This window comes from Haliotis rufescens, unplaced genomic scaffold, assembly GCF_023055435.1.
Source record: "Haliotis rufescens isolate VD_foot unplaced genomic scaffold, xgHalRufe1.0.p SCAF_12, whole genome shotgun sequence".
Taxonomy (NCBI): Eukaryota; Metazoa; Mollusca; class Gastropoda; order Lepetellida; family Haliotidae; genus Haliotis; species Haliotis rufescens.
In genome coordinates, this window is record NW_025963802.1 from 31,326,785 (window position 1) to 31,349,234 (window position 22,450).

Genomic DNA, 22,450 nt, shown 5'->3' on the forward strand with positions numbered 1-22,450 from the left:
TACCACTTTACCGTTACTCGAAGTACGAGATACGACTTTTCCGTCACTCGAAGTACGAGATACGACTTTACCGTTACTCGAAGTACGAGATACGACTCGAAGTAAAAGCATGTACTGGAGACTTCGAGCAAGCATCAACACATAACTGACACAGGTGAACACCAGATGCAACTGCTTTGATAGACCGGTGATTCAGTTGTCTGTCACACCTGAGGAACTTGTAATCTCTGGGAAATTCAACGTGCTCATTGTGCCTTGAGAATACCAGTGTTGACGCTTACGCGAAATGGTCGCAAATTTAGAGTGAGTGAGTGAGTTGGGTTTAACGCCGCTTTTAACAGTGTTCCAGTTATATCATGGCGTGTCAGCTTAATGTGGGAGGAAAGCCTGATGTGATGCAGGTCTCAGACGTTTACCACTTCGGTGAAACCCACGAGCACGGGTATGGTGCTGACAAACCTAGAAACATATTCGAGGCGAACCGGGATTCGAACCCACAATCATAGGTTCCTTGCGTGCCCAAGGCACGCAACTCTGCACAGCAAATCGCAGCGCCTTAATTAGAAGACTGGGCCACCCGTGCCCCCCGACAACATTTAGAAGAGAATAGCATGTCAATGATGCTACAGACTGAAATGGCTTTGTTTTTTCATTCAAGGTAGACACTCTATAGGCGCATCATCAGATCTAACTGTCTAACGAGGGCCCGTGTTGTGTTACACTTGAAGAGAAATTACTGTACACATTATGTTGGGTTATCAGATAACCTTTGTCAGTGTTAAAGTTACTGTATAGGGGTATGCAAGTACATACACTGTGGGATCAGCGTGACCTTGCGTAGATGTGTCCTTCTTTTACTTATGTAGCACCTCTGAACATGTATTCATCAAGTGTGCCACTCAAAGAGACCCGTGAAGTTCCGGGGTAGAATAGGTCTTCAGCAACCTATGCTTGCCGTAAAAAGCGACTATGCTTGTCCTAAGAAGCGACTGACGGGATCGGGTGGTCAGGCTCGCTGACTTGGTTGATGCACGTCATCGTATCCCAATTGCGTAGATCGATGCTCATGTCAATCACTTGATTGTCTGGTCCCGACTCGATTATTTACAGACCGCTGTCATATAGCTGGAATATTGCTGAGTGTCGCGTTACACAACAAACAAACAAACCAATCAAAGAAGTTAAGGGAGATCAAATGTATTCATGTAACTAGACTTAATCGGTCCTGGCATGATAGATTAACTACAGTCATATATGAAAACACTGGATGTTCTTTAAGGTCGTTTGAATAGTTTATATCTCTCATCTGAACAAATAGAATAAAGTAGTTTCCCCTGTTTCATATTCGTTCGTCTCAAACGGTTTTTAGGGGCGGTCGGGTAGCCTAGTGGTTAAAGCGTTCGCCCGTCACGCCGAAGACCTGGGTTCGATTCCCGACATGGGTACAATGTGTGAGGTACTAGCTTCGCTTGCTAGTCTGGCGGACATTTGACTAGTTTATACCGACTCCAGTTTCAGGCTCGTGGTTAAACATGCTCGAGTCACCAACTCCATTACTTTGACAAACTACTACGCACGTCTGTTGTGTCTTGTCATGGTCCTGTGTCATGGCCCTGTGTCATGGTAGTGTGATGTGGACCCTGGGGCCATGGGTTTCATCGTCCTATACTGCTTACTGTATTTCCTCTATAAGACCCGGGCGGTCGGGTAGCCTAGCGGTTAAAGCGTTCGCTCGTCACGCCGAAAACCTGGGTTCGATTCCCGACATGGGTACAATGTGTGAAGCCCATTTCTGGTGTCCCCCAGCCGTGATAAGGCTGGAATATTGCAAAAAGCGGCGTAAAACCATACTCACTCAAACGGTTTTAAGCCGGGTGGGTAAAAAGAAACTACTCCTTTAGTGTTCTCTTGAATATGTTACAAAACTTAACCTGTTGTTAGTATATTGACCATATATTGTTTCCACATCAAAGTCAAATACAATGAAAGCAGAGTACTCTAGGTATATAAACAAAACTTTAATACATGAATTAACAATTGAGTGAGGAGTGAGTGAGTTTGGTTTTACGCCGCTTTTAGCAATATTCCAGCAATATCACGGAGGGGACACCAGAAATGGGCTTCACACATTGTACCCATGTCGGGATTCGAACCCGGGTCTTCGGCGTGACGAGCGAATGCTTTAACCACCAGGCTACCCGACCGCCCCAATTGAGTGAGGATGTGTTCAACTTGATTGTTATCGTTAGAGGTCATATTCTTGCATTTAATAATTGAGCTTCGACTTTACAAACCAGTGGTTGATAACATGAGCAAATATTCATGGCACAATGACCAACGATCAGGTAAGTTGTTTGTTTATTGTTGTTTAACACCGCAGTCAACAATATTCAAGCCATTTGAGGGATGTCTGTAAATAATCGAGTCTTGACCAGACAATCAAGTGAGGTTAACATCATAGGCATCGATCTACCCAATTTGGATACGATGACATGCATCAACCAAGCCAGCATGGCTCACCACCAGGTCAGTACAAGGGTTGCTGAAGGCCAATTCTAACCCAGATCTTCACAGGATATCAGCCAAATCACAGGATGGTTCGGATCTGTGATCGGCCAAGTTGCAGAGCCTAACCATCCATTTATTTAGCAAAATGATGGAGGGAGCTCCAAAGTACAGTAAGTGAGTGAGTTGGGTTTAATGCCGCTTTAACAGTATTCCAGGTATATCAGGGCGTGTCAGCTTAATGTGGGAGGAAAGCCCGAAGTGATGCTATAATCGGGACAAACCTGGATTCGAACCACAATCATAGGTGTCTGGCCTGCCCGAGGGACGCAACTCTGCACAGCGAATCTCGGCGCCTTAGACACCTTGGCCACCCGTGTACAGGTAAAGTACAGACACAACAACAGACATATGAAAGGTTCCATCATTAGTTTATTCATGTCTTCAACGTGTATAATGGAAATCAGAAGTGTTTGCAGTGGGCGCTGGCAATCTTGACACACATGCTCAGGCCTGTAAATAGTGACTGATATGTAAACACGAAGTCTAACACTAACATCGAATGGCCCTGGAATTCATATATCACAGTCTACAATCTACATAAGATTGAACAGTTTTATACAACAATATATACACAGCTGCAGTCACACGACGTAACAAGACTCTAATACTTTCATGGTCATTTCACAAAGAACAAAGGCAACATAGACTCAATAGAAACAAAACTGATAGGTAATGGTAACTTCAGGTACCAAATATTAAACATGTCTGTTGGTTTAGTTGATGAAAAAAGATGAGGGAGCATCTGTAAAGGCAAGCAATAGTTTATATTCCAAGAGTTTATTTTGGAGGTCAGATTTTACATCGCTTTGGACAGTATTTCAGTGGTATCAGTAAGTGAGTATGGTTTTATGCCGCTTTTAGCAATATTCCATAATGGAGACACCAGAAATAGGCTTCACACATTGTACCCTTGTGGGAAATCGAATCCGGGTCTTCGGTATGAAGAGCGAACGCTTTGTCCACTCAGCTACGTCACCACCCTCAGTTATATCACTGCATAAATTTTATCATACTTTATGAACATATTCTGTGCTCAAAAGACCGCCATTTGTGACGATAAAGCCCCTTGTAACAATAAAAATGCTACCACTTCCAACACGGACAACTGTCAAGGGAGGTTATTCATGTTCGACTTCGAGATCAACAAAGATCGATTATGTATCTCTTTACTAGTTTACAATGTATGTAACTCACGTTTTTTTATTAAAAGATGAGGATAACAAATAAAATAACTGACTACGGGGCTATCGGCAGGGGGGAAAAATGGAAATCTGATTATTTTTTTAAACATTTTTCTCAAAAATTAGAGTCGGCGGGTCCGTAATCCGAAAAATATTAAACGCCTGGCCTTAGTGATGGAGGTCTCTGGTGACACTCACAGGCACAGGTTTAGTGTTGACAAATGGATCATCAAACCTGCACACTCAGCTGCAGTTCCTCAGACAACTGACAAAATAGCATCTCAGCAATGTAGCTCACCCGGACATGTAGTCAACAGTTTAAAATGTCAGACAGGTGATGACATTCAAATATTTTCTGCATAAATCCTGATGATTTAAAACTATTCAGGAAATAATGAGCATGTTGTAGGTCAAAGGTCAAATAAGGGTCTACATTTAAACCATCATGCAAAATGGAAAAGATGTCATGTCACTTTGAACAAAAATGGCTGAGAAATGGAACAAAGGAATTTCAGTAAGGTTGAAGTGCATAGGTAAAATTAAGGTCAAAATTTACATACTGCAAAAAATGGAATGTATAGACATGTTGAGCACCACCACTAACTACTCCAAATTTTATTACATTTGAATAAAAATGTCTGACATGGCAGCCATATTGAAAACCAGATTCAAACCACTTGCACAAATTGGCTGTTATCATGTGAGCATGTGAAGTTTCAGCTTTCGTGGTCCAGTGGTTTGTGAGGAGGAGATGTCTACATCACAGGACACATGATGGACAAACATGCCACTACAGAAACTCAATCGACTTCCAGCCAGGTGCAATGAATGCACGTCATACTAACACTGCATTTTTCACTTTCTATGTTGAAATCCAACATTTATTACTTAACACAGATATCTCTGAATTTTAAATTAACATCTATTTAATAAACCTGAAAAATAACAATAATAAATGCTAATAAAATAATAAAAACAGAAAACAAATAACAGTTCACACATCATCATTTGACTAGGGAATGTCATGTCATGGCAAGGTAAAATAATAATTTCTGAGGTCCGAGTTTTTCTTGAATATCCACTATCTATTCTATCTGCATCTTCCCGAGGCAAGGGAGTTAACGGACTTTAAAAGTCCAGTTTCCACCCTTGCTGAACTAGGCTGGAATTACTGTGATCGATCATTGCCCCACCAGTGGCTATTACCAATTATGTCCCTTCTAAGCCTCTCCTATGGACCAATCAGATTCCACCTCTTGTATCACTTTGCTTCATACAAAATGGTGGCGCTCAGTCAGGATGATCTGATCGATCATTTTTACATCAAATCACAATCATGGTGCACATGCTTTGCAAATTCTGCAATCGATCGAAATCTGCATGACAGTTTATGAACCAAATTTTGATTTCAGTGCGCAATTTTGATTGGACTATGCACAGACTCGTTAGTCCAGACAAAATGTAACACCCTAATACCAGCCTAGTTCGGCAAGGGTGGAAACTGGACTTTTATCGTCAGTTTACTCTCTTGCCTCGGGAAGATGTTCTATCTGATAGAGCAGAATTCCATTTATACCTTCTGACATTTGAACCCGTGACCTTATACTCAGCATGCCAAGAGGTATTACACGTAATTTAATGATGAACTTCACACAAGCTGTATATCCATCAGATCTTATTTCTAGTAGTGGACGATACACTAATTTTTTACTTCTCAATACACCAAACACTAATTACTAGTGAAAACGAAAATATTTTCATCAGTTGCGCCATACTTGACACTGCCAACTGTAAATTATCAGTGTGCCAGGTATTTGGCCATCCTGTCTATGAAAAAGATGGCTTCACACCACAGATAACATCACATGCAAGTATTGTGATACGTATCAGATCGTGAGCAAGGTATCGTGATACGTATCGGATCGCACAGTTGGTGTATCGTCCCAGCCCTACCTATTTCCCATATCCCATCAAGGATCACTGGTCAAACATCTTACAGTTGAACTAAAAGAACAAATTGACTAATTTCTGACATAATGTTCTATCATTATTCAATTCCCACAGAGACAAGACAAAACAGTAAACGTTACCCTTCCCTACACATTGTCCAGGCAGTCCGGCAAAATGTTCTTTAAGTTCCAAATAGTGTTTTAATTTCCTGACTGTATACAAGCATACAAACACATGTCTGAATGCAGTGAGATCAATTTTTCCACAATATATAACGGATACATATAATTGTTTTCAGCTTAAAAACAGCAGCTCCTTGTCACAGAATAAATAAGATAAATGAATGATGTACCATGTTCTTCTTCACCAGATGAACAGAGGGAGCAGGGTCTGGCACATATTAACAGTAACAAACTGGCAAGATAACAGGGGCTGTTGTACAAAACAACCTCAGGGATACAACTGTCGTAACCTCAGCTATAAGAATGCTTTGTACAATGGCTCCTGGTTACTTCGATCCAATGTTCCGGAAATACATCAAGGGATGAAGAAATCAGTCACGAGGCAGTCACTCACAAGAACTGCTTTATGCACTGCATGACATGGAGATTCAGTGTTGAAGAGATTCTATAATGATAAAAAACATGATTTCATGATCTCATTTCTAATTTGTTAACTGACCTTCAGTCACAGCCTAAGAATTTGTTTTGCCAAACATAATTCATCAGTCCTCTGAGTTTGTAGCTAGTCCTGCTAGACTGATTTGTAGACAAATCATAGCATGTCGACCTGGAAAAACATTACAGCCTTAAAATGTTACAAGCTGTTGAGGACCAAGTCACTGGACTTTTAATTGTCCTCCGCACAAATCACTAGTTTTGGTCTAGCAGACTAGCGTGAATTTCAAAGACAGCGTTACCTTTTTGTCTGCATCTTTGTAAACTGGACTTTATTGATGGGTTTTCAAAACGGGAGGGACACCTATCAACCAGACAATAAAACAGACCTAGGAAACAAGCTTGGAGCTATAGTTTCAACAGAAGATTGAATAAGCCAAGATTGGTTCCATGGAAATACCAAACAATAATACCAAAATAAAAATATGCTGCTATTTATGCAAACAAATGGTGATTATTCTTCTGCTCCAGAAATAAACTGAAATGACGGAGTGCCATCCTCGTAACTATATTCACCCACATGTGCCTTCGGCCCAAAATAGAGGCCACCTGCCCAAACACACATCTTTAGAAAGTCAATGCCTGATTGCTGAATTTGTTCAGCCCTAACCATACCAGAACCTAAGTGAACTTCTTGAGTAAATGCAAAATAATAATTCAGAGATTCAAATCAACATCTGTAGAACAATGACGATTATCTCCTGTGTACTATTTATACCTCACTCCAGATAACAGCAACAACAATAATCATGTATAACACAACCGTATCACAAGACTTTTGGATTTCAATGACAGTATTATCATATAATGGCACCTTCCTTCTTACCTACATAAACAAACTGCCCTTATTTGCACAACAGTGAAACCCAATTATCAGGACAGGACCATTCCCCGTAAATTGTTGGGATTCACAAATGTCCAGATTATGGAATCATGTTAGACTAACAGGAACACATGATTCTTGAAATCTATCATCACACAATAAACAAAAACAAATACAGATACACCATGTTCCTTGTGCAGGAATGAAATCAGGAAGAAGGAGTAATGATGTCATGTGTAGGCCCCACAAACGGACAAAAGGACAACCAAAAGGAATAACTAGAGATTATCATCCAAAATTGGCTCCCACAGGAGATATCCCTTGGGTGAGATCAATCGATATCTACAATGTAGATAGTACCCGTTGTCTGGTATGTAGTGCAGCGCTTGATCTCACCCAAGCGATATCTACAATGTAGATAGTACCCGTTGTCTGGTATGTAGTGCAGCGCTTGATCTCACCCAAGCGCTATCTCCGGTGGAAGCCAGTTTTGGATGATAAATACATGTTTTATCAATATGAAAAACAAAGTCAGAAAGACACAAAATTAGTTCTCAAGCCTTCTTACACTTCACTTCAAAGTATTTCTTTCGGAATTATAATCTTAATATCAGCGATGTTGACAACAAAATATTGGCAAACAGAACAATGTGCACCCAAGAAAACTAATGGCTACAAAGCCTGCTTTCGTCCACCATAGTGGCAAACACGGACAATAAAAGAAAAACAATTTATCGTGGTGAGTGAATTTTATCTTGTAATGAGTCCATCGATGAAGACTAAATGGGTGAATATTAAGTCACTTGATAAATTTTAATTTGTTGTGAAGACTTTTGCTGGTTTTCTATCAATAGGGACACATTTTGGGCACAATCTTCAGGGTTTTTCTAACCTATATTTAGGTCTTTCATTCTGATGTATCATATAGTAATTCAGTCTGGTTGCCTTATTGTCTGTTAAACAGGGTGGGATGGGGTGGGTAGTGTTTGGTATGTAGTGGATGTTCCTGACAGCAGGCATCCAGGAAGAAGTTCCCGGACTGACAGGGTGTCTCTGCACAACAATTGTTATCTAGAACACAACAAACACTACACCAGGGTCAAACAATGGAATGGAACAGAGGCTTACCACAACCTTAGCCATGCATTAGTTTCATAAAATCCACGGATTATATCACATCCAAAACATGTTATTGAACACAACTGACACCCTTTATACAAATCCTTGAACTGATCAGGACGTAACATTGCACATGAAGCTTAGCATTCAGAAAACATGAAATAACATTAATAAGATTTACACTTGTACATTATGCAATGATTCTGAATTGTCCTGTCTGTCATTTTCATCATCAAGCAAAGGTTGGTCACAACTCGGGGAAGCAGATCGATCAGAGTTATCTCCCTTCCTGTCATCAATTCCGTTTTCAACAGTGTCAGATTTCAACAAGGGGTTTTCACAATTGTCTATATAGTCCTCATCGGAGGCGGACTGCCTTGACCTTTGATCACCGTGTGACTGTTCCTTGATTTTAGCGGTCACATCCTCCATTAATGTTTTCAATTTTTCGGCAGTTTCTTCGTCTTCAACATGTTCAAGAGTTACCTCCTCTTCAATGCTCTCTTCTGGATTTTCATCAGTAGTGTCCTCGTTAGACCCACTGCACTGAATGTTAAAACTGGAACAATCTCCATCTCCTGCAAGGACAGTTGTCCATATATTTAGTTTCATGCTTTACTAGTCACATAATACAGCGAGAAAGTGAGTTGGGCTTAGGCAACTTTGGGTTCAGTTTTACACCGCTTTGAACATATCTCAGTCATACCTCAGCATGTCAGATCAAAGGTCGGAAAGCCCAAAGTATGCAGACATTTACCACTTAAATATCTTTAAGTTGCATTTGAGAGGCTGTAGTCTCAATGAAGACAGAGATGAGGTTTCAGTTCAACTTCTGTATTCTATCATTTCGGTAAAGATGCCAGAACTTTCATCAAGCAACATTTTTGTTCACTAACTAGCATTTATATCATGGTTCATACAGAATTTCAGGCACAAATTCCAGGCCTTTTCAAGGCTCTTGCACACAGATTTAAGGCCCTAATGATGAAAAACACAACATGCTTTAACAGGTTTAATGACCTAAAATGGAACAGAGCTTGATCCTTGAACCGATTAGACTCAACAAACAAAAACAAATGTCAATATTTCACATTTTAAGCAGTTAAGCATGTAACAATTTTATTCCCTTTGGAAATATAAACACAATAATTATTTGAAAAGCGAAATTGGAAATAGACTGGACTTAGACACTGTTTATGACCAATTCAGGTCTTTTCAAGGCATTTTGTCTCAATTCCAAGCCTTTTCAAGTTAAATTTTGCATTTAAGGCTTTTTAAGGCAAAAGTCCAATCAGCATCTCATACCTAGCCACGACAAGAGGATGCAGATAAAGAAACAGTTCTCATTATCTTGGTTCTAAATGAAGTGATTGTTCAGAATGAAAAACAGAGTCGCATGGCTCTGTAGCTCACCTGAATTCAAGCTTAGTTTCCATGTAAGGCTTTTTGAGGCAAACATCAAAATTTTAGGCCTTTTTTAAGGCCTGTGCGAACCATGTATCTGGATCAAGGATCATTATCACGTTGAATCTGGGATTCAAATCTACTCTGACTTGGTCCCAACACCAATGAACTTCATATCAACAAAGTGACTTTAGCAATCACAAGAATGACATACCGTATATCGCTGTGTATAAGGCGACCCCACGTATAAGACGACCCCCCTGTACACGCCTTAAAAATCAACCCAAAATCCTATACTCCGTGTATAAGGCGACCGGGAATGAAACATATCACAAGTCTGACTGATATAGAAGATTAACATGCGCTTTCCGACTGTAGCGTATTTCGCACACGGACATCAGAAGTTAGTTAGTTACTTTGGAGATTTAACGTGCGCTTTCCGACTGATGCGTATTTCGCACACATCACAAGTGCGCACACAAACCTTATATATGCAATAAAAATATGTTTATCTTGCGTTGTTTTTTTTCTACAACGATAGGTCGCGTGTGTAACTCCAGCACACGTCGCCATTTTGTGTTTACACGGTACGACACCAAATTGGGGCCCGTAAAATAAAATTCATTTATGAAGTAATAACACATAAGAGACAATGGTGAGTAATTTAATCGCCAATTAACTATGTTGTAACTAACTAGACTTATGTTTGCTTCACATTCAGCGTGTTTATTCCACAATCACTTGTACACACCGTCTCCAACACTTGTTAATACAACTGTAAAAACAGCGGGAATTGATTTCAGCTTCACCGGTTATCACATGTTAGGTCACATGTGCAATATGCAAATGCTTACCGGTACTTCCGGCTCTCTACTCGCGGATGTTGATTGTTTTACCGTGTCAATCTGCATCGAGGCGAGGGTCATTTCAACTTTATTTGCAGAAATTATTAAACTTTATTCAAGGAAAAGAGATACAAATCATGTTTATGTATGGAAATAGTTATTGGAACAGTTATTGAGGACGAAATGCGAAGTTTTATTGTCAAATGCTGGGCTGGCTATCGGACGCCGGTTGACATCGCCAGTGGGAAAAAAATGTGAGATCTTCGACTCCGTGTGTAAGACGACCCCCCTTCTTAGCCCCCTTATTTTAGGTACGAAAAACTCGCCTTATACACAGCGATATACGGTACATTTCTCTCACTCCTCACCTGGGGCTGCCTTTGGGAATGATTTAATAAATCAATAAATTGTTTAGTCAAACAATTTTTCCAGAATTTCATTCTCTGACCTACCTAGGAGTGATTGCACTTCACCTTTGTCCATTATTCGAATACATTCTTCTTTAGTGGGCAGCAAGTCTAGGTCCTCCATACACAGAGTTGTCCCCCCTGGTCTCTGACCTTTGTGGGCAGGGCTAATGTTAGGCGTGGATGTGACGGAGGAGATGTCAGAATCCAGGCTGTCGAGGATGTCTCTCTGGTCAGAGTTCTCACTCGACTGAGACATCTGGCGGGGAACCAGCATTTTCATCTCCTCACATTCAGCTTTCAGTTTGGCAAGACTTTGGATAGTTCCTGTAACAAGATCATTCACAGCGGATCAGCATCTCATACCCAGCCAGGACAAGAGGATACCGATACAACAGTTCTCTTAATCTTGGTTCTAAATGAACTGATTGTTCAGTGAAAAAAATAGAGCCACGTGTCTCTGTAGCTCACCTGAATATGAAGTGAGTGAATATGGTTTTATGCCACTTTGGGCAATATTCCAGCAATATAACGGTGGGAGACCTAAATTATGAAGTTACAATGGCAGCCATGTTCACCATTGCGATATCATTCATACAAAGTTGTAGCTGTATGGGCCTTTTAGTTTATGAGGAGACGTCAAACATAAAAGCCAGAAGGCTCTGTAGCTCACCTGCCTTTGAAGAAATAATTCAATACTTCAAGCTTATTTTGGTACAAACTTCTGCAGCAAGTTAAAGAATAATTTGTGCAAATGATTCCAGAAAAAAAGAAACCAAAAATTACTTTTGCAACTGTTTAGGACAACGATGTTGAGTGCAAATAGTGATGCCTTGAACAAACACTTATAGTAATAAAAGAAGCAAAATATCAACTCTTTGGAGATGCCGGTAGTCCAAGTGTGACAGCCATAGAACTACTTGGTGCATCTACAGAATCGATACCAAACTGCCACATTAACAGCTCTGACAATTGGGTTGAGACCACATTTTGGCAGAACGGTAGGCAACTGCTTGAGGGAGCACAACATGGCCCCGACGTCTAGCGATACATGCAATTTTGCTTCCACATCGCTGTCAGGCACTGCCTAGCATGGTGTAGACAGCATCTGAGGTTCAGAAGACAAGACTGAGACAGTATACTGTTCACAGATGAGTTCAGGTTTCATCTGGACAGCTCTGATGGTCGTGCAAGGGGCCCGAAGGTGTCCAGAACAATTTAGCAATGCTAGCGTTACTCAACGTAGTCAGTTTGGGGGTGGAAGTGTTATGGTATGGAAAGGTATCATACCTAATGCGAGAAAACAAGTCATTGTTAATGGGCAATTTGAGTGGTGTATGCTGCTGGTACGACATTGTTTGACATCATCTTCCACTATTTGTGCAAATGCAGGGACATAACATGTTGTAACAGACTTCTTGGGGCAGCACAGCATTGCTATAGTGCCATGGCCGGCTATTTCTCCAGACCTCTCCCCATAGAACATGTCTGGGGTAAGATAGGAGGATGCCTACGCTCTGTTGGGCCAATCTTTGATTGACATTTGGAACAATCATCTGGTGTCTTCAACACAACACCTCTGCCTTGCCTGTATCAACACAAATTGTGGTCACTTCCGATGTTGTTAATAATAGCGTTGCTACACCATCCATCTTTTAGGTTTGTCGCTCTGTCTCCTGTTACCAGGTATAGGTTTTGTCAATGAATTCTCATATGATAAAACATTGATCAGACAAATTATCAAAAACAATGCTGTTATTTTCAATAAAACAACATTTACACCACTTTATATGAACACAGTCACTTTTTCCCGCAAGTACATATGATTTTGTAACACCACATACACGATGGCCCAAGCTGCCTCGTGGTTTCAGAGGTGTCCAAACTGTAACGATGGACAGACAACCTGGTGACAGACTGCACACCACCACAAAAACTCACCTGCCTTTCAGACAGGTGAGCTACACATGAGAACAACAGTCACTACTAGCATCAGCAGCCAAAACAAGACAAAATTCTATTGCAGTCCAAAAGTTTTGCCGTTAGATAAGCATAACTTGCTGCACTATTTTCCAGTCAACTAATGTTTTACTGATTCCTTATTCCTTAAGATTTTAAAACGTTTTGATAAAGACAAAAACTGATTAGATAAAAAAGATTAATTAAAATTAACCTTGAACTTTGTCAGTCTAATAAAGTTATTGACAAAGAAAACATTTCTTTTATAAAAAAAAGTTAATGTAACATAAGCATGGTAAATACATAAAAAGAAGGTAAAGTCAAACAACATAAATGATGCACTGCATGTAGTGAATGAAACAAATAACAAAAAAAATTTCAAAGCTTGAAAGAAATGAACTATCCAAAAGTAAGGAGAGAACACTGAGTGAGTCTCTGCATGGCCTTCTGCAGGCCTCAGGATTTAGCCACACAGTAAACATCTCAACTGTTCTGTCTCCCTGTTCCAGGCCTACTACCAGCCTAGATACTGGGAACCTGCTCAGCCCTGGATGTTGGTTGGTTGGTTTGTTGTTTAACGCCGCACTCAGCAATATTCCAGCTATATGACGGCAGTCTGTAAATAATCGAGTCTGGACCAGACAATCCAGTGATTGATATCATGAGCATCGATCCACGCAATTGGGATCGATGACATGTATCAACCAAGTCAGCGAGTCTGACCACCCGATCCCGTTAGTCGCCTTTCACGACATGCATAGTCACGCTCAGCCCTGGAATTTACACAAGGAACAGTGAGAAAAAATGCACCCAGGTTTCCAAAGAAATAATAACTTTGACATAATTTGATAAAAAAGGACTAAAAAAATCTATAATGCTGAAAATCGTGCCATGCAAGTATCATGCAAAATTCAAACAAAATCTAATGATTTTCCTTTTCTGAGAAGAGAGAGCAAATACCATTATATTTCCTCCCATGCATAAAATAAAAAGAAAATCTAATGGCTTTCACTGCATTCATTAAAATTGAAGAGAGGAAAGATGAAATTATTGTTCTTTGCTCGATGTTCTCCTCCATTTCATATACAAGATAACATTGTACCCAACATCACCTCCATACAATACCATCAAAACAAAGACCAAAGACAGGAGAAACTGCAAGGTTCCAGGGTTCTGCATCCAGAAGATAAAAGTAGATTTGGCATGCTCTACATGGCCATCCCAGAGCCTCCACCTAGTCACATCGTCATCTACGCACCTTCCTCGAACCCCTGATTACCTGGGACGTTCCACAACCCAGCCACCTCCAGCGTCTTCAGCTTCTTCTCCAGTTCAGACACACGGTTTCCCAGAATCCTGGACAGAAAGGTGTTTTTTAAGGATATTTATCTTAAAAAGTAATTTGTTCCTGAAAATACTGGAAAAAAGTAATAATAAGATTTTACAAACAAATTATAATTGTTCGCCTGAGAGAAAAAAATACAAAAAATAAATATTTTTTTAAATACCCCAGACCCCTTGTAATATGCTTTATAAATGATCAATTTCTCGAGAAAAATATGTTCTACTTCTCAGGTTTCAAATGCTTGATAAGGCATTACTTGTTTGTCTTGCGTTGATGTGACAGCGCCAGACTCTTGTCGTTGATGGTGTCGAGCAGGGCGCTGCAGAGACCCTGGAGGTCCGCCATCGACTGGGGCGTGGCCGGGATGCCCGTCTGACTCTGCAGGATGTGCTGAACTGTGGACACACAGGCACAACATCAACATCAGTGCAACATCAGCTGAGGGCTGAACAATTCATCAATCAATGTATCAGTTCATCCACTAGTTCATCCACTAGTTCATCCATTAATTCCTCCACTAATTCCTCCATTAATTCATCGAAATATTCATCTATTAATCTATTAATTCTCCAATTAATTTATCCATTAATTTATCAATCAATTCATTAATTCATCAATCAATTCATATATATCCATTATAAAACTTTAAATTCATCCATTAATTCATCAATCAAATTCATCAATCAATTCATCCACTAACTCATATATTTATTCATCAATGAATCAATATGAAATCATTCTGTTCATACATTCTCTCAACCATTCCAATGTCATCCGCTCATGAAGTCATGCAGCATATTGTTAGAAATAAATTTGGTGAACAGTACAGTATTTCTCTCCAATATTCAGGAAAATGTTGTAGATTTTCCCATCCAAGTATTGGGAAACTCATAATCAGGCATTTCATACAGGACCATGTGCCACCATCTCCGTTCAAATCCCTTCACCTGGACTAGCACTGGTACTGGGGGTTTAAAGATTTCTTTGGCTTGATGCCAGTGCAACATGACATCACAACCCTACCCTGTTTCTGTGAGATGACCAGGCCGCCACTCCGACTCTGGCCAAGCTTCAGTATGCCTTTGTTCTTCTTCCTCTCCAGCATGCTCTGGAATAGTCAGTGCCCAGTTACTATTTACTGAACAATCACAACCAGTCCACATGGACGACACACACATAAATCCATGTATGACACACCAGATTCACAAAGTGCTCATGGCGCTACATTATTAGAACTCTCGTCAATGGATCACTGTGCACTCCATTTTCATTCTCAACTCCCTGGGGAGTATGCAACCCAAGCTGCTTTGAGGTGCTAGAAGGTTAACAGTCACACTACCATCTCACCCTACTTGTTACCCATTCACTGCTGGGTGAACAGAGGCATATACTAAACAAAAATCCTTGCCATAGAATGAGACACCACATGTGCAACTTCAGTGTGGAGCGCTTGGTTGAATCATGTCATCGTATCCCAATTGGGTGCATCGATGCTGATGATGTCAAAAACTGGATTGTCTTTTCCAGACTTGATTATTTACAGACCGCCGTCATATAGCTTGAATATTGCTGAGTGTGGCGTTAAACCACAAACAAACAAACAAACAAACAAACAAACAAACAAACAAATAGTGTGGGGCAGGAGCAGAGTTCTAGAAGCTCTCAGGAGTCAAGCTACCAAACATGGATCCAACTACTCTCCAGGACCAACGGTGCCTAACTTCACCTGGGCCCACTTGCACAAAATGATCTTAGCGCTAAGACTATTGTAAGCCTATGTTAAAGTATGGGCGTTAATATCATCTTAGCGCTAAGATCGCTTTGTGCAAGTGGGCCCAGATCAGTCAACTGTGCTGTACACAGGACCATGTGCCACCACTCCGGCAATAATGTATGTTTGTCAACTTGAGTACCATCCTAATTAACTATGCATCACCTTGTACTTGGACACCGTAGCCATGGCCATTGTCTTCTCCTCCTCCATCTGCTTCAGCCTCTCCAGGAGATATCTGCACCAAACATGCAGACAATCAGTGACGCAGCAATGGTGGAGTTAGCGATAGTCAATTGTCTGCTTGAAACTTACACCACTCTACACTACTGGCAGACATGGCAGACATGGCAGACAAGAATAACATGGGAGTGGGGCTAGACATGAGGCATGGACTAGACAATCCACTGATTGACATTGTGATCCACACAATTGGAATATGATGACATGCATCAACAAGTCAGCAAGTCTGACCCCCTGATCCTGTTAGTTGCCTCTTACGACTTGCATAGTCGCCTTTTCCGGAGAGTATGGGTTGCTGAAGACATATTCTAACCCAAATCTCAGGTGAGGTGAGGTGAAATGGGGTTTCACGTCGTGTCCAAGATTAATGCACTTATATAGCGACGTGCATGCATGTGTGTGTGTGGCTGCTTTTACTAGTCTGGACCGATGCCGATTTATAGTGCTAGCTCACTGAGATACCATGCCGCAGTTTAACATGAATACCCAACTCAGACACAGTATACTGACTCCGAGCCAACCAGTCCTCGTTTTAGCCCTTTAATGCCGAACGCCAGACAGGGTAACAACAAGTACCATCTTTTAATGTCTTTTGGTATGACGCGGACGGGCCAAATCTCAGGAATGAGTGAGTGAATGTTAATGGTAAAATATAAATACACTACAAGCTCAGTACTGTCTCTAAGAGGTAGCAAACGTGCAAGCAAATAGTTAGTGGACGTTGCTTGATCTTCTCATCAGCAACGTTTACTGTAAAGTGTAAGTACCTCAGCCTGGACTAGGTAAACAAGTGATTGATAGTATGAGCAATGGCCAGAACACAATAAGCCAAGTTAGAGCTGTAAGTCAGTCCTTTCGAGGTGGCTACCCATATCTGAACTATTTGTCACATTTATATCCAGTACAACCACATGATCCTTCCATCAATTATTACTTGATGATAGGAAAGGAGTACTGAGGACCAAGACTCAATTATTTTCTTGGCCACCATAATCATCATAAATCATCACCTCCTTAAGTAAAGACTTACTTGTTTTCATTAACCAAAGCATCAATGTCAACAATCTTCTTCTCATCGCCCTTGAGGATGTAGTTGAGTTCTGTGTTGAGGCGCTCGTACTTGGTCTTGTAGGCGTCCCTCTCTGTCACTTGCTCCTCCTTCTCATCAAGCACCTGCTGTAGGTCTCTCTCTAGCTGCAGGTACTGCCAACAACATACATCATCATCATCATCATCATCATCATCATCATGAACAATGACAAATCCCCCCGGCCCCCCACAAATTCGAAAGAACAAATCATCTGACTGTTACTTTAAGTACAACTTGATGAGAAAATTTCTATCTAATCTATCTGTCCGTGATACAAAAGTAGTTATTGAGCTATCAAAACAACATCATGGAATTGGGATTCGGAACTTTGTATTTCTATGTTTAGGTACACACCACTATAAACAGAGTCAAAATTAAACTTGTTAAGATGGAAACAGAAAAATATAAATTCTAAAAAACCCTAAATAGCAAAAAGCACCAGTTGATAACCTGGTCTTTGTGTGTGCACAGATTCAAGAAAGAGTACCTATTAGTTTTAGAGATATGGTCCACACAAACACACCATTAAGTCCAAATCATTCCCAAGGAAATAAAGAAAAAGAAAAATGCCAAAATTCTGAAAATAGCAAAAGTCACCACTTCAGGATCTGTTTAATATATTTGCTAACTTTTGTTGAAAAAATATTGAACGTTTTTCAAGTTACGCTCCGGAAAGGAAATAATTACAGACAGATGGACAGACAGATGGACAGACAGACGAGGCGTCGACTATATCCCCCTGCATTATGTGTCGGGGGCATAATAATGTGCACATGTGGCAGTGTCCGGTACTTATTCATATGTGTTTGTCTTTTAATTAGGATTAGTTCTTTAGTTAGTAAGGCAGTATGACCTTGTTGCATTTAGTGTACCTTTAATACTTTAATTAAGCAATAAGAATCTTGTCTTGTTGAATGAGGCAAATATAGTAAATATAGTTAGAATATTAGTGATGTTTTATATTTTAGCACTTTGTACCTTAAACATTCATTCTATTGCTTTGTACCATTTAGTAAGGTTTCTCTCAGCTTAACCTCCACTGACCGTCACACTGCATGCTTTTGACTCACATCACTCTTTGGCCCAGTATGCCTGGCCCCCTCTTTTGTCTCCTTGAAAGCCCAAGCTGACCATAGCTCGACCTCAGTGTTTGGATGATATACTTTTAAAATAAGATGCCAGTTACTTCTGAAGGAAGGATATCACAGTTTATCTACTGCCAAGTTCTTTTGTTGTCGGTTCTCATGTGAGGATTTGGAGTAACTTGTGAGATATTCATGGATATACGAGGGGTGTTCATTAAAGATTTCCCCTGACCCACTTCCGATGGACCTAGTGGAATGAAACTTGGCATAGGTATTAGTCTTTCTCCACATAGGAACCACCAAGAGTTACACACTTCTCCCATCGTTTTATGCAACTATGGAGACCTCGCTTGTAAAAGCCCTCATTTTGCGTCTCAAACCAGGACTTGACTTCAGAAATCAGTGTTTCATCATCTGTGAAACGTTTTCCCTTCAAAAATGACTTCATGGTTGGAAAGAGGTGGAGGTCAGATGGTGCAAGGTCAGGAGAGTAAGGAGGATGTGGAAGGATTTCATAGCCACAGGACCTCGCTTCCGTCTGGGCAACATGAGAGTTGTGTACTGGAGCATTGTCTTGCAGGAGACGGACACCCTTGGTCAGCATGCCACACCCCTTCAGCTTGATAGCGTCCCGCAATTTCCGCAGCAGTGAAGCATAATAAGCTCCTGTAATTGTGGTACCCTTTGCCAAGAAATCCATCATCACTACTCCATGCTGGTCCCAAAACACCATGAGCATGACCTTGCCTGCATCGACTGAACTTTAGTCTCAGGATCAGGGTGATGGACCCATGTTTCATCCTGTGTGATTAGTCTGTCAAAAAAGTTTGCCTGTGTTTTTTGGCACATGTCCAAAAGATCCTTTGAGCAATTGACTATTTCCTGCTTTTGGAAAGGTGTGAGCAACCTGGGAATCCATCGTGCTGACACCTTATGCATGTTCAAATTGTCATGGATGATATTTTCCACAGACCCTACACTGATCTTGACATCTTGTGCTAACTGGTGAACAGTTATACGTCGGTCTGCCAAAATGGCGGTCTCCACTTGATGGATAGTTTCCTCATCAATGGCTGAATGGGGGCGACCAGGAATGGCAGCTGTTTCCACAGATGTCCGACCACACTTAACGTTTAACAACGTCATATGATGGGGCATCTTCCCCATAAGAAAGTTTCTTTTGGTGTGCGACCTTTCAAATATAAAAACCTAATCACTGCTCGGTATTCTACTGGCTCCATTGTCACACCCTACTCGATCATAACACCTGTAAAAGTGGTAAGATTAATAGTTCAGTGCTGCAAATTCAGACATAACCCATAGATACATGTATCATTACACATGTGAAATTTCAACCAAATATGATAACCCTAAGTGGTTTAGGGGAAATCTTTAATGAACACCCCTCGTATGTGGTTAGTTGATGATGTATTGCATGTTGTATATGTGGATGATTCCCATTTTATTATGATTAGATATAGGGTAAATTCTGTAGTTTATTTCTAATTTGGTTGATTGGAAATATAATGTATCATGAAAATACTAATAGTTTGAGATGAACTCACAATTCAGTGAGTTATTGAATCTCTTGACAATTCAGTATAACTCAAGTATTAAACTCTAACCTAACTATATTATCAACCAATATCTTATGAACACACAATGTTCAAACATAAAAGTCAGAAGGAATGGGTGCATAGTAAAAAAGATATGCGAAAATTAGTGACTTTTAGTGTAACCATATTGTTCCAGATCATTTTTGTCATTAAACAATATATCACATGACTAACCCACGGGTCCGGTTAGTCATGTGAGTACCCTGGTCCGTCTCAGTATCCACCCGACCCGAGTACCCGAGTTACCCGACCCCGCCCTAGATTGTATGATTGGCATAAGGAATTGCAAACACTGCATGACCATGGTCACTGATCTCAGTTGACCGTCCTGAACTGACCTGTTCTCTGGCTGCCTCTAGCTGGGCCACCAGATCCTCTCTCTCGTACGCCGGGAAGTGCCGAGTGTTGATACCTTCATCCGTGGTGCCCACTCGCTGTCTGGCTATCTGCTCTCGTAACAACTGTAAAGTAAATATCATATCAGTGACTGATTATTTCACACTGTAGTCAGTAAACAGATTGGCATCAACATGATCAAACTGGTAAGTAATTCGTGTCATCCAGTAAGTTATCTAATCACGTTAGGTTCCTGCGTTGTCATACCATTTGCAATCATATGAGTATCATATCATGAAGTTATTAGAGAACTGACTTTCACTTTGTGTGAATTTATTAACGTATGACCCTTCATAGAGTGAGGGCCAAACCTTATGAAAGTATGCTCACATTGTTGCAAAGTTAAATCTTTTGAAGTTTGGTTACAAACTACCTCAGTCAGTCACAGTGCATCATAACATTTACTTCAAGTGGAGGACGTCAAAATGGCTTGACACGATCATCGTGATGGGTGAGATTTCCGAAGTTGTTAATGAACTCGTGGAGATTAGGTGTTTGTCATCACTGACCAACTGGCCGATCATTCAGAGGTGATAATAATCGTGTTGAAAAGATACTGAAGTAACATCATAGATTACTGTAATGTGTCACAGCTAAGTCAGGGTTAGAACTGAACTCAAAAGCTTTACTACTAGCCTGGGTAAAGGTGAAATACCCTTGCAATGTTAAAACAATGGGAAAATTAGGAAATCTATACTGGCCCCAGGTTTGTGTTAAGTTCTATCCCTGTAAGTGTATCTCACCATGACCCTACTATTGAGGTGAGTATGATATCGTGACTAAATGTACATTACATGAGGTGAGGTGAAATGGGGTTTAACGTCGCGTCCAAGATTATTGCACTTAAATAGCGACGTGCATGTACGTGTGTGTGGCTGCTTGTACTAGTCCGGACTGATGCCGATTTATAGTGCTAGCTCACTGAGATACCATGCTGCAGTTTAACATGAATACCCCACTCAGACACAGTATACTGACTCCGAGTCGACCAGTCCTTGTTTTTGGCCCTTAATACCGAGTGCCAGACAGGGTAACAACAAGTACCATCTTTTAACGTCTTTTGGTATGACGCTGTCGGGGATCGAACCCCGGACCTTCCGCTCTCCTGGCGGATGCTCTACCACTAGACCACAGAGGCGAACGTACATTACATAACCCTTATATAGAGACATGTATTATATTGTGGCTAAATGTACATTACATTACAAAAAGACATTACTGGTAAATTTATTACCATGATTACCCAGATAAATATGGCAATACGTACAAAATTAAAAAATCAACATTTTCATGCATATAAACCAGACAAAGCGAACAAATGTGTTGATTTCCCATTCAAATAGAAAAGCTTCAAACACTATTATAATTAAATATGTGCAACAGGTGTTCAGGCCATCAGCGTATCGCTGTTTGAATCTACAAAGCCAGAAGTTACACCTTTCAAAAATGTTGTCACACGTCCCATACATCAATAGCACATAACGACACAGCCTTGAGGTGGAGTCAAACCGCCTAGATCTGTGGGGTACATTCTCTGTTCCAAGACAACCATCAGTCAACATTCACACACTGCATTAGGCTCATTGAAAATGTGGGTTGTTTCCTATTTTTCCATCAGGAAACACTGCTGGTGGCAGCTGTAACACATGTTGTTATTTGGTCTGTTTACAATGCTTAAGGGACCAGTTCAAAAGTTTCATTTGGAAAATGTTGAAATTCCGAGTTTTGTGGCCTCTTCTGGTATGCATTCTTGTGCTTTGTCCTGTTTTTTTGTGAATGTTTATCAAATGAAGTTCATTTATTTGGTATTGATAATCACTTAAAGGGTATTTATAGACCAAATCTGTTATCATATATTACGCACTGCACTAGTTGACTATTGCCGGTGATGATAAAACCCTACCTTGTGCATAGACAACTCCTTACAGCATATGAATGAAAATAGGATTGGCTTAGTTCAGATACTGTATA

General features: G+C 40.5%; 1 protein-coding gene across 4 annotated transcripts in view; it reads right to left on the reverse strand.

Moving 5' to 3' along the window:
- Positions 1-8,155: 8,155 nt before the first annotated feature.
- LOC124117340 (coiled-coil domain-containing protein 149-like) overlaps positions 8,156-22,450 on the reverse strand; it is a 31,424-nt gene continuing 17,129 nt past the window's right edge. For 3 of the 4 annotated variants that reach the window (XM_046479185.2, XM_046479176.2, XM_046479160.2), the window contains exons 5-12: positions 20,422-20,544; positions 17,323-17,495; positions 16,215-16,287; positions 15,302-15,386; positions 14,535-14,673; positions 14,192-14,289; positions 11,020-11,301; positions 8,156-8,896 (exon numbers count right to left, since the gene is read on the reverse strand). In XM_046479185.2, coding sequence (XP_046335141.1) covers positions 8,496-8,896; positions 11,020-11,301; positions 14,192-14,289; positions 14,535-14,673; positions 15,302-15,386; positions 16,215-16,287; positions 17,323-17,495; positions 20,422-20,544 — 1,374 coding nt within the window. In that variant the 3' untranslated portion in view covers positions 8,156-8,495. The remainder of the gene's footprint in view (positions 8,897-11,019; positions 11,302-14,191; positions 14,290-14,534; positions 14,674-15,301; positions 15,387-16,214; positions 16,288-17,322; positions 17,496-20,421; positions 20,545-22,450) is intronic. The other variant, XM_046479169.2, reaches the window with a different exon arrangement.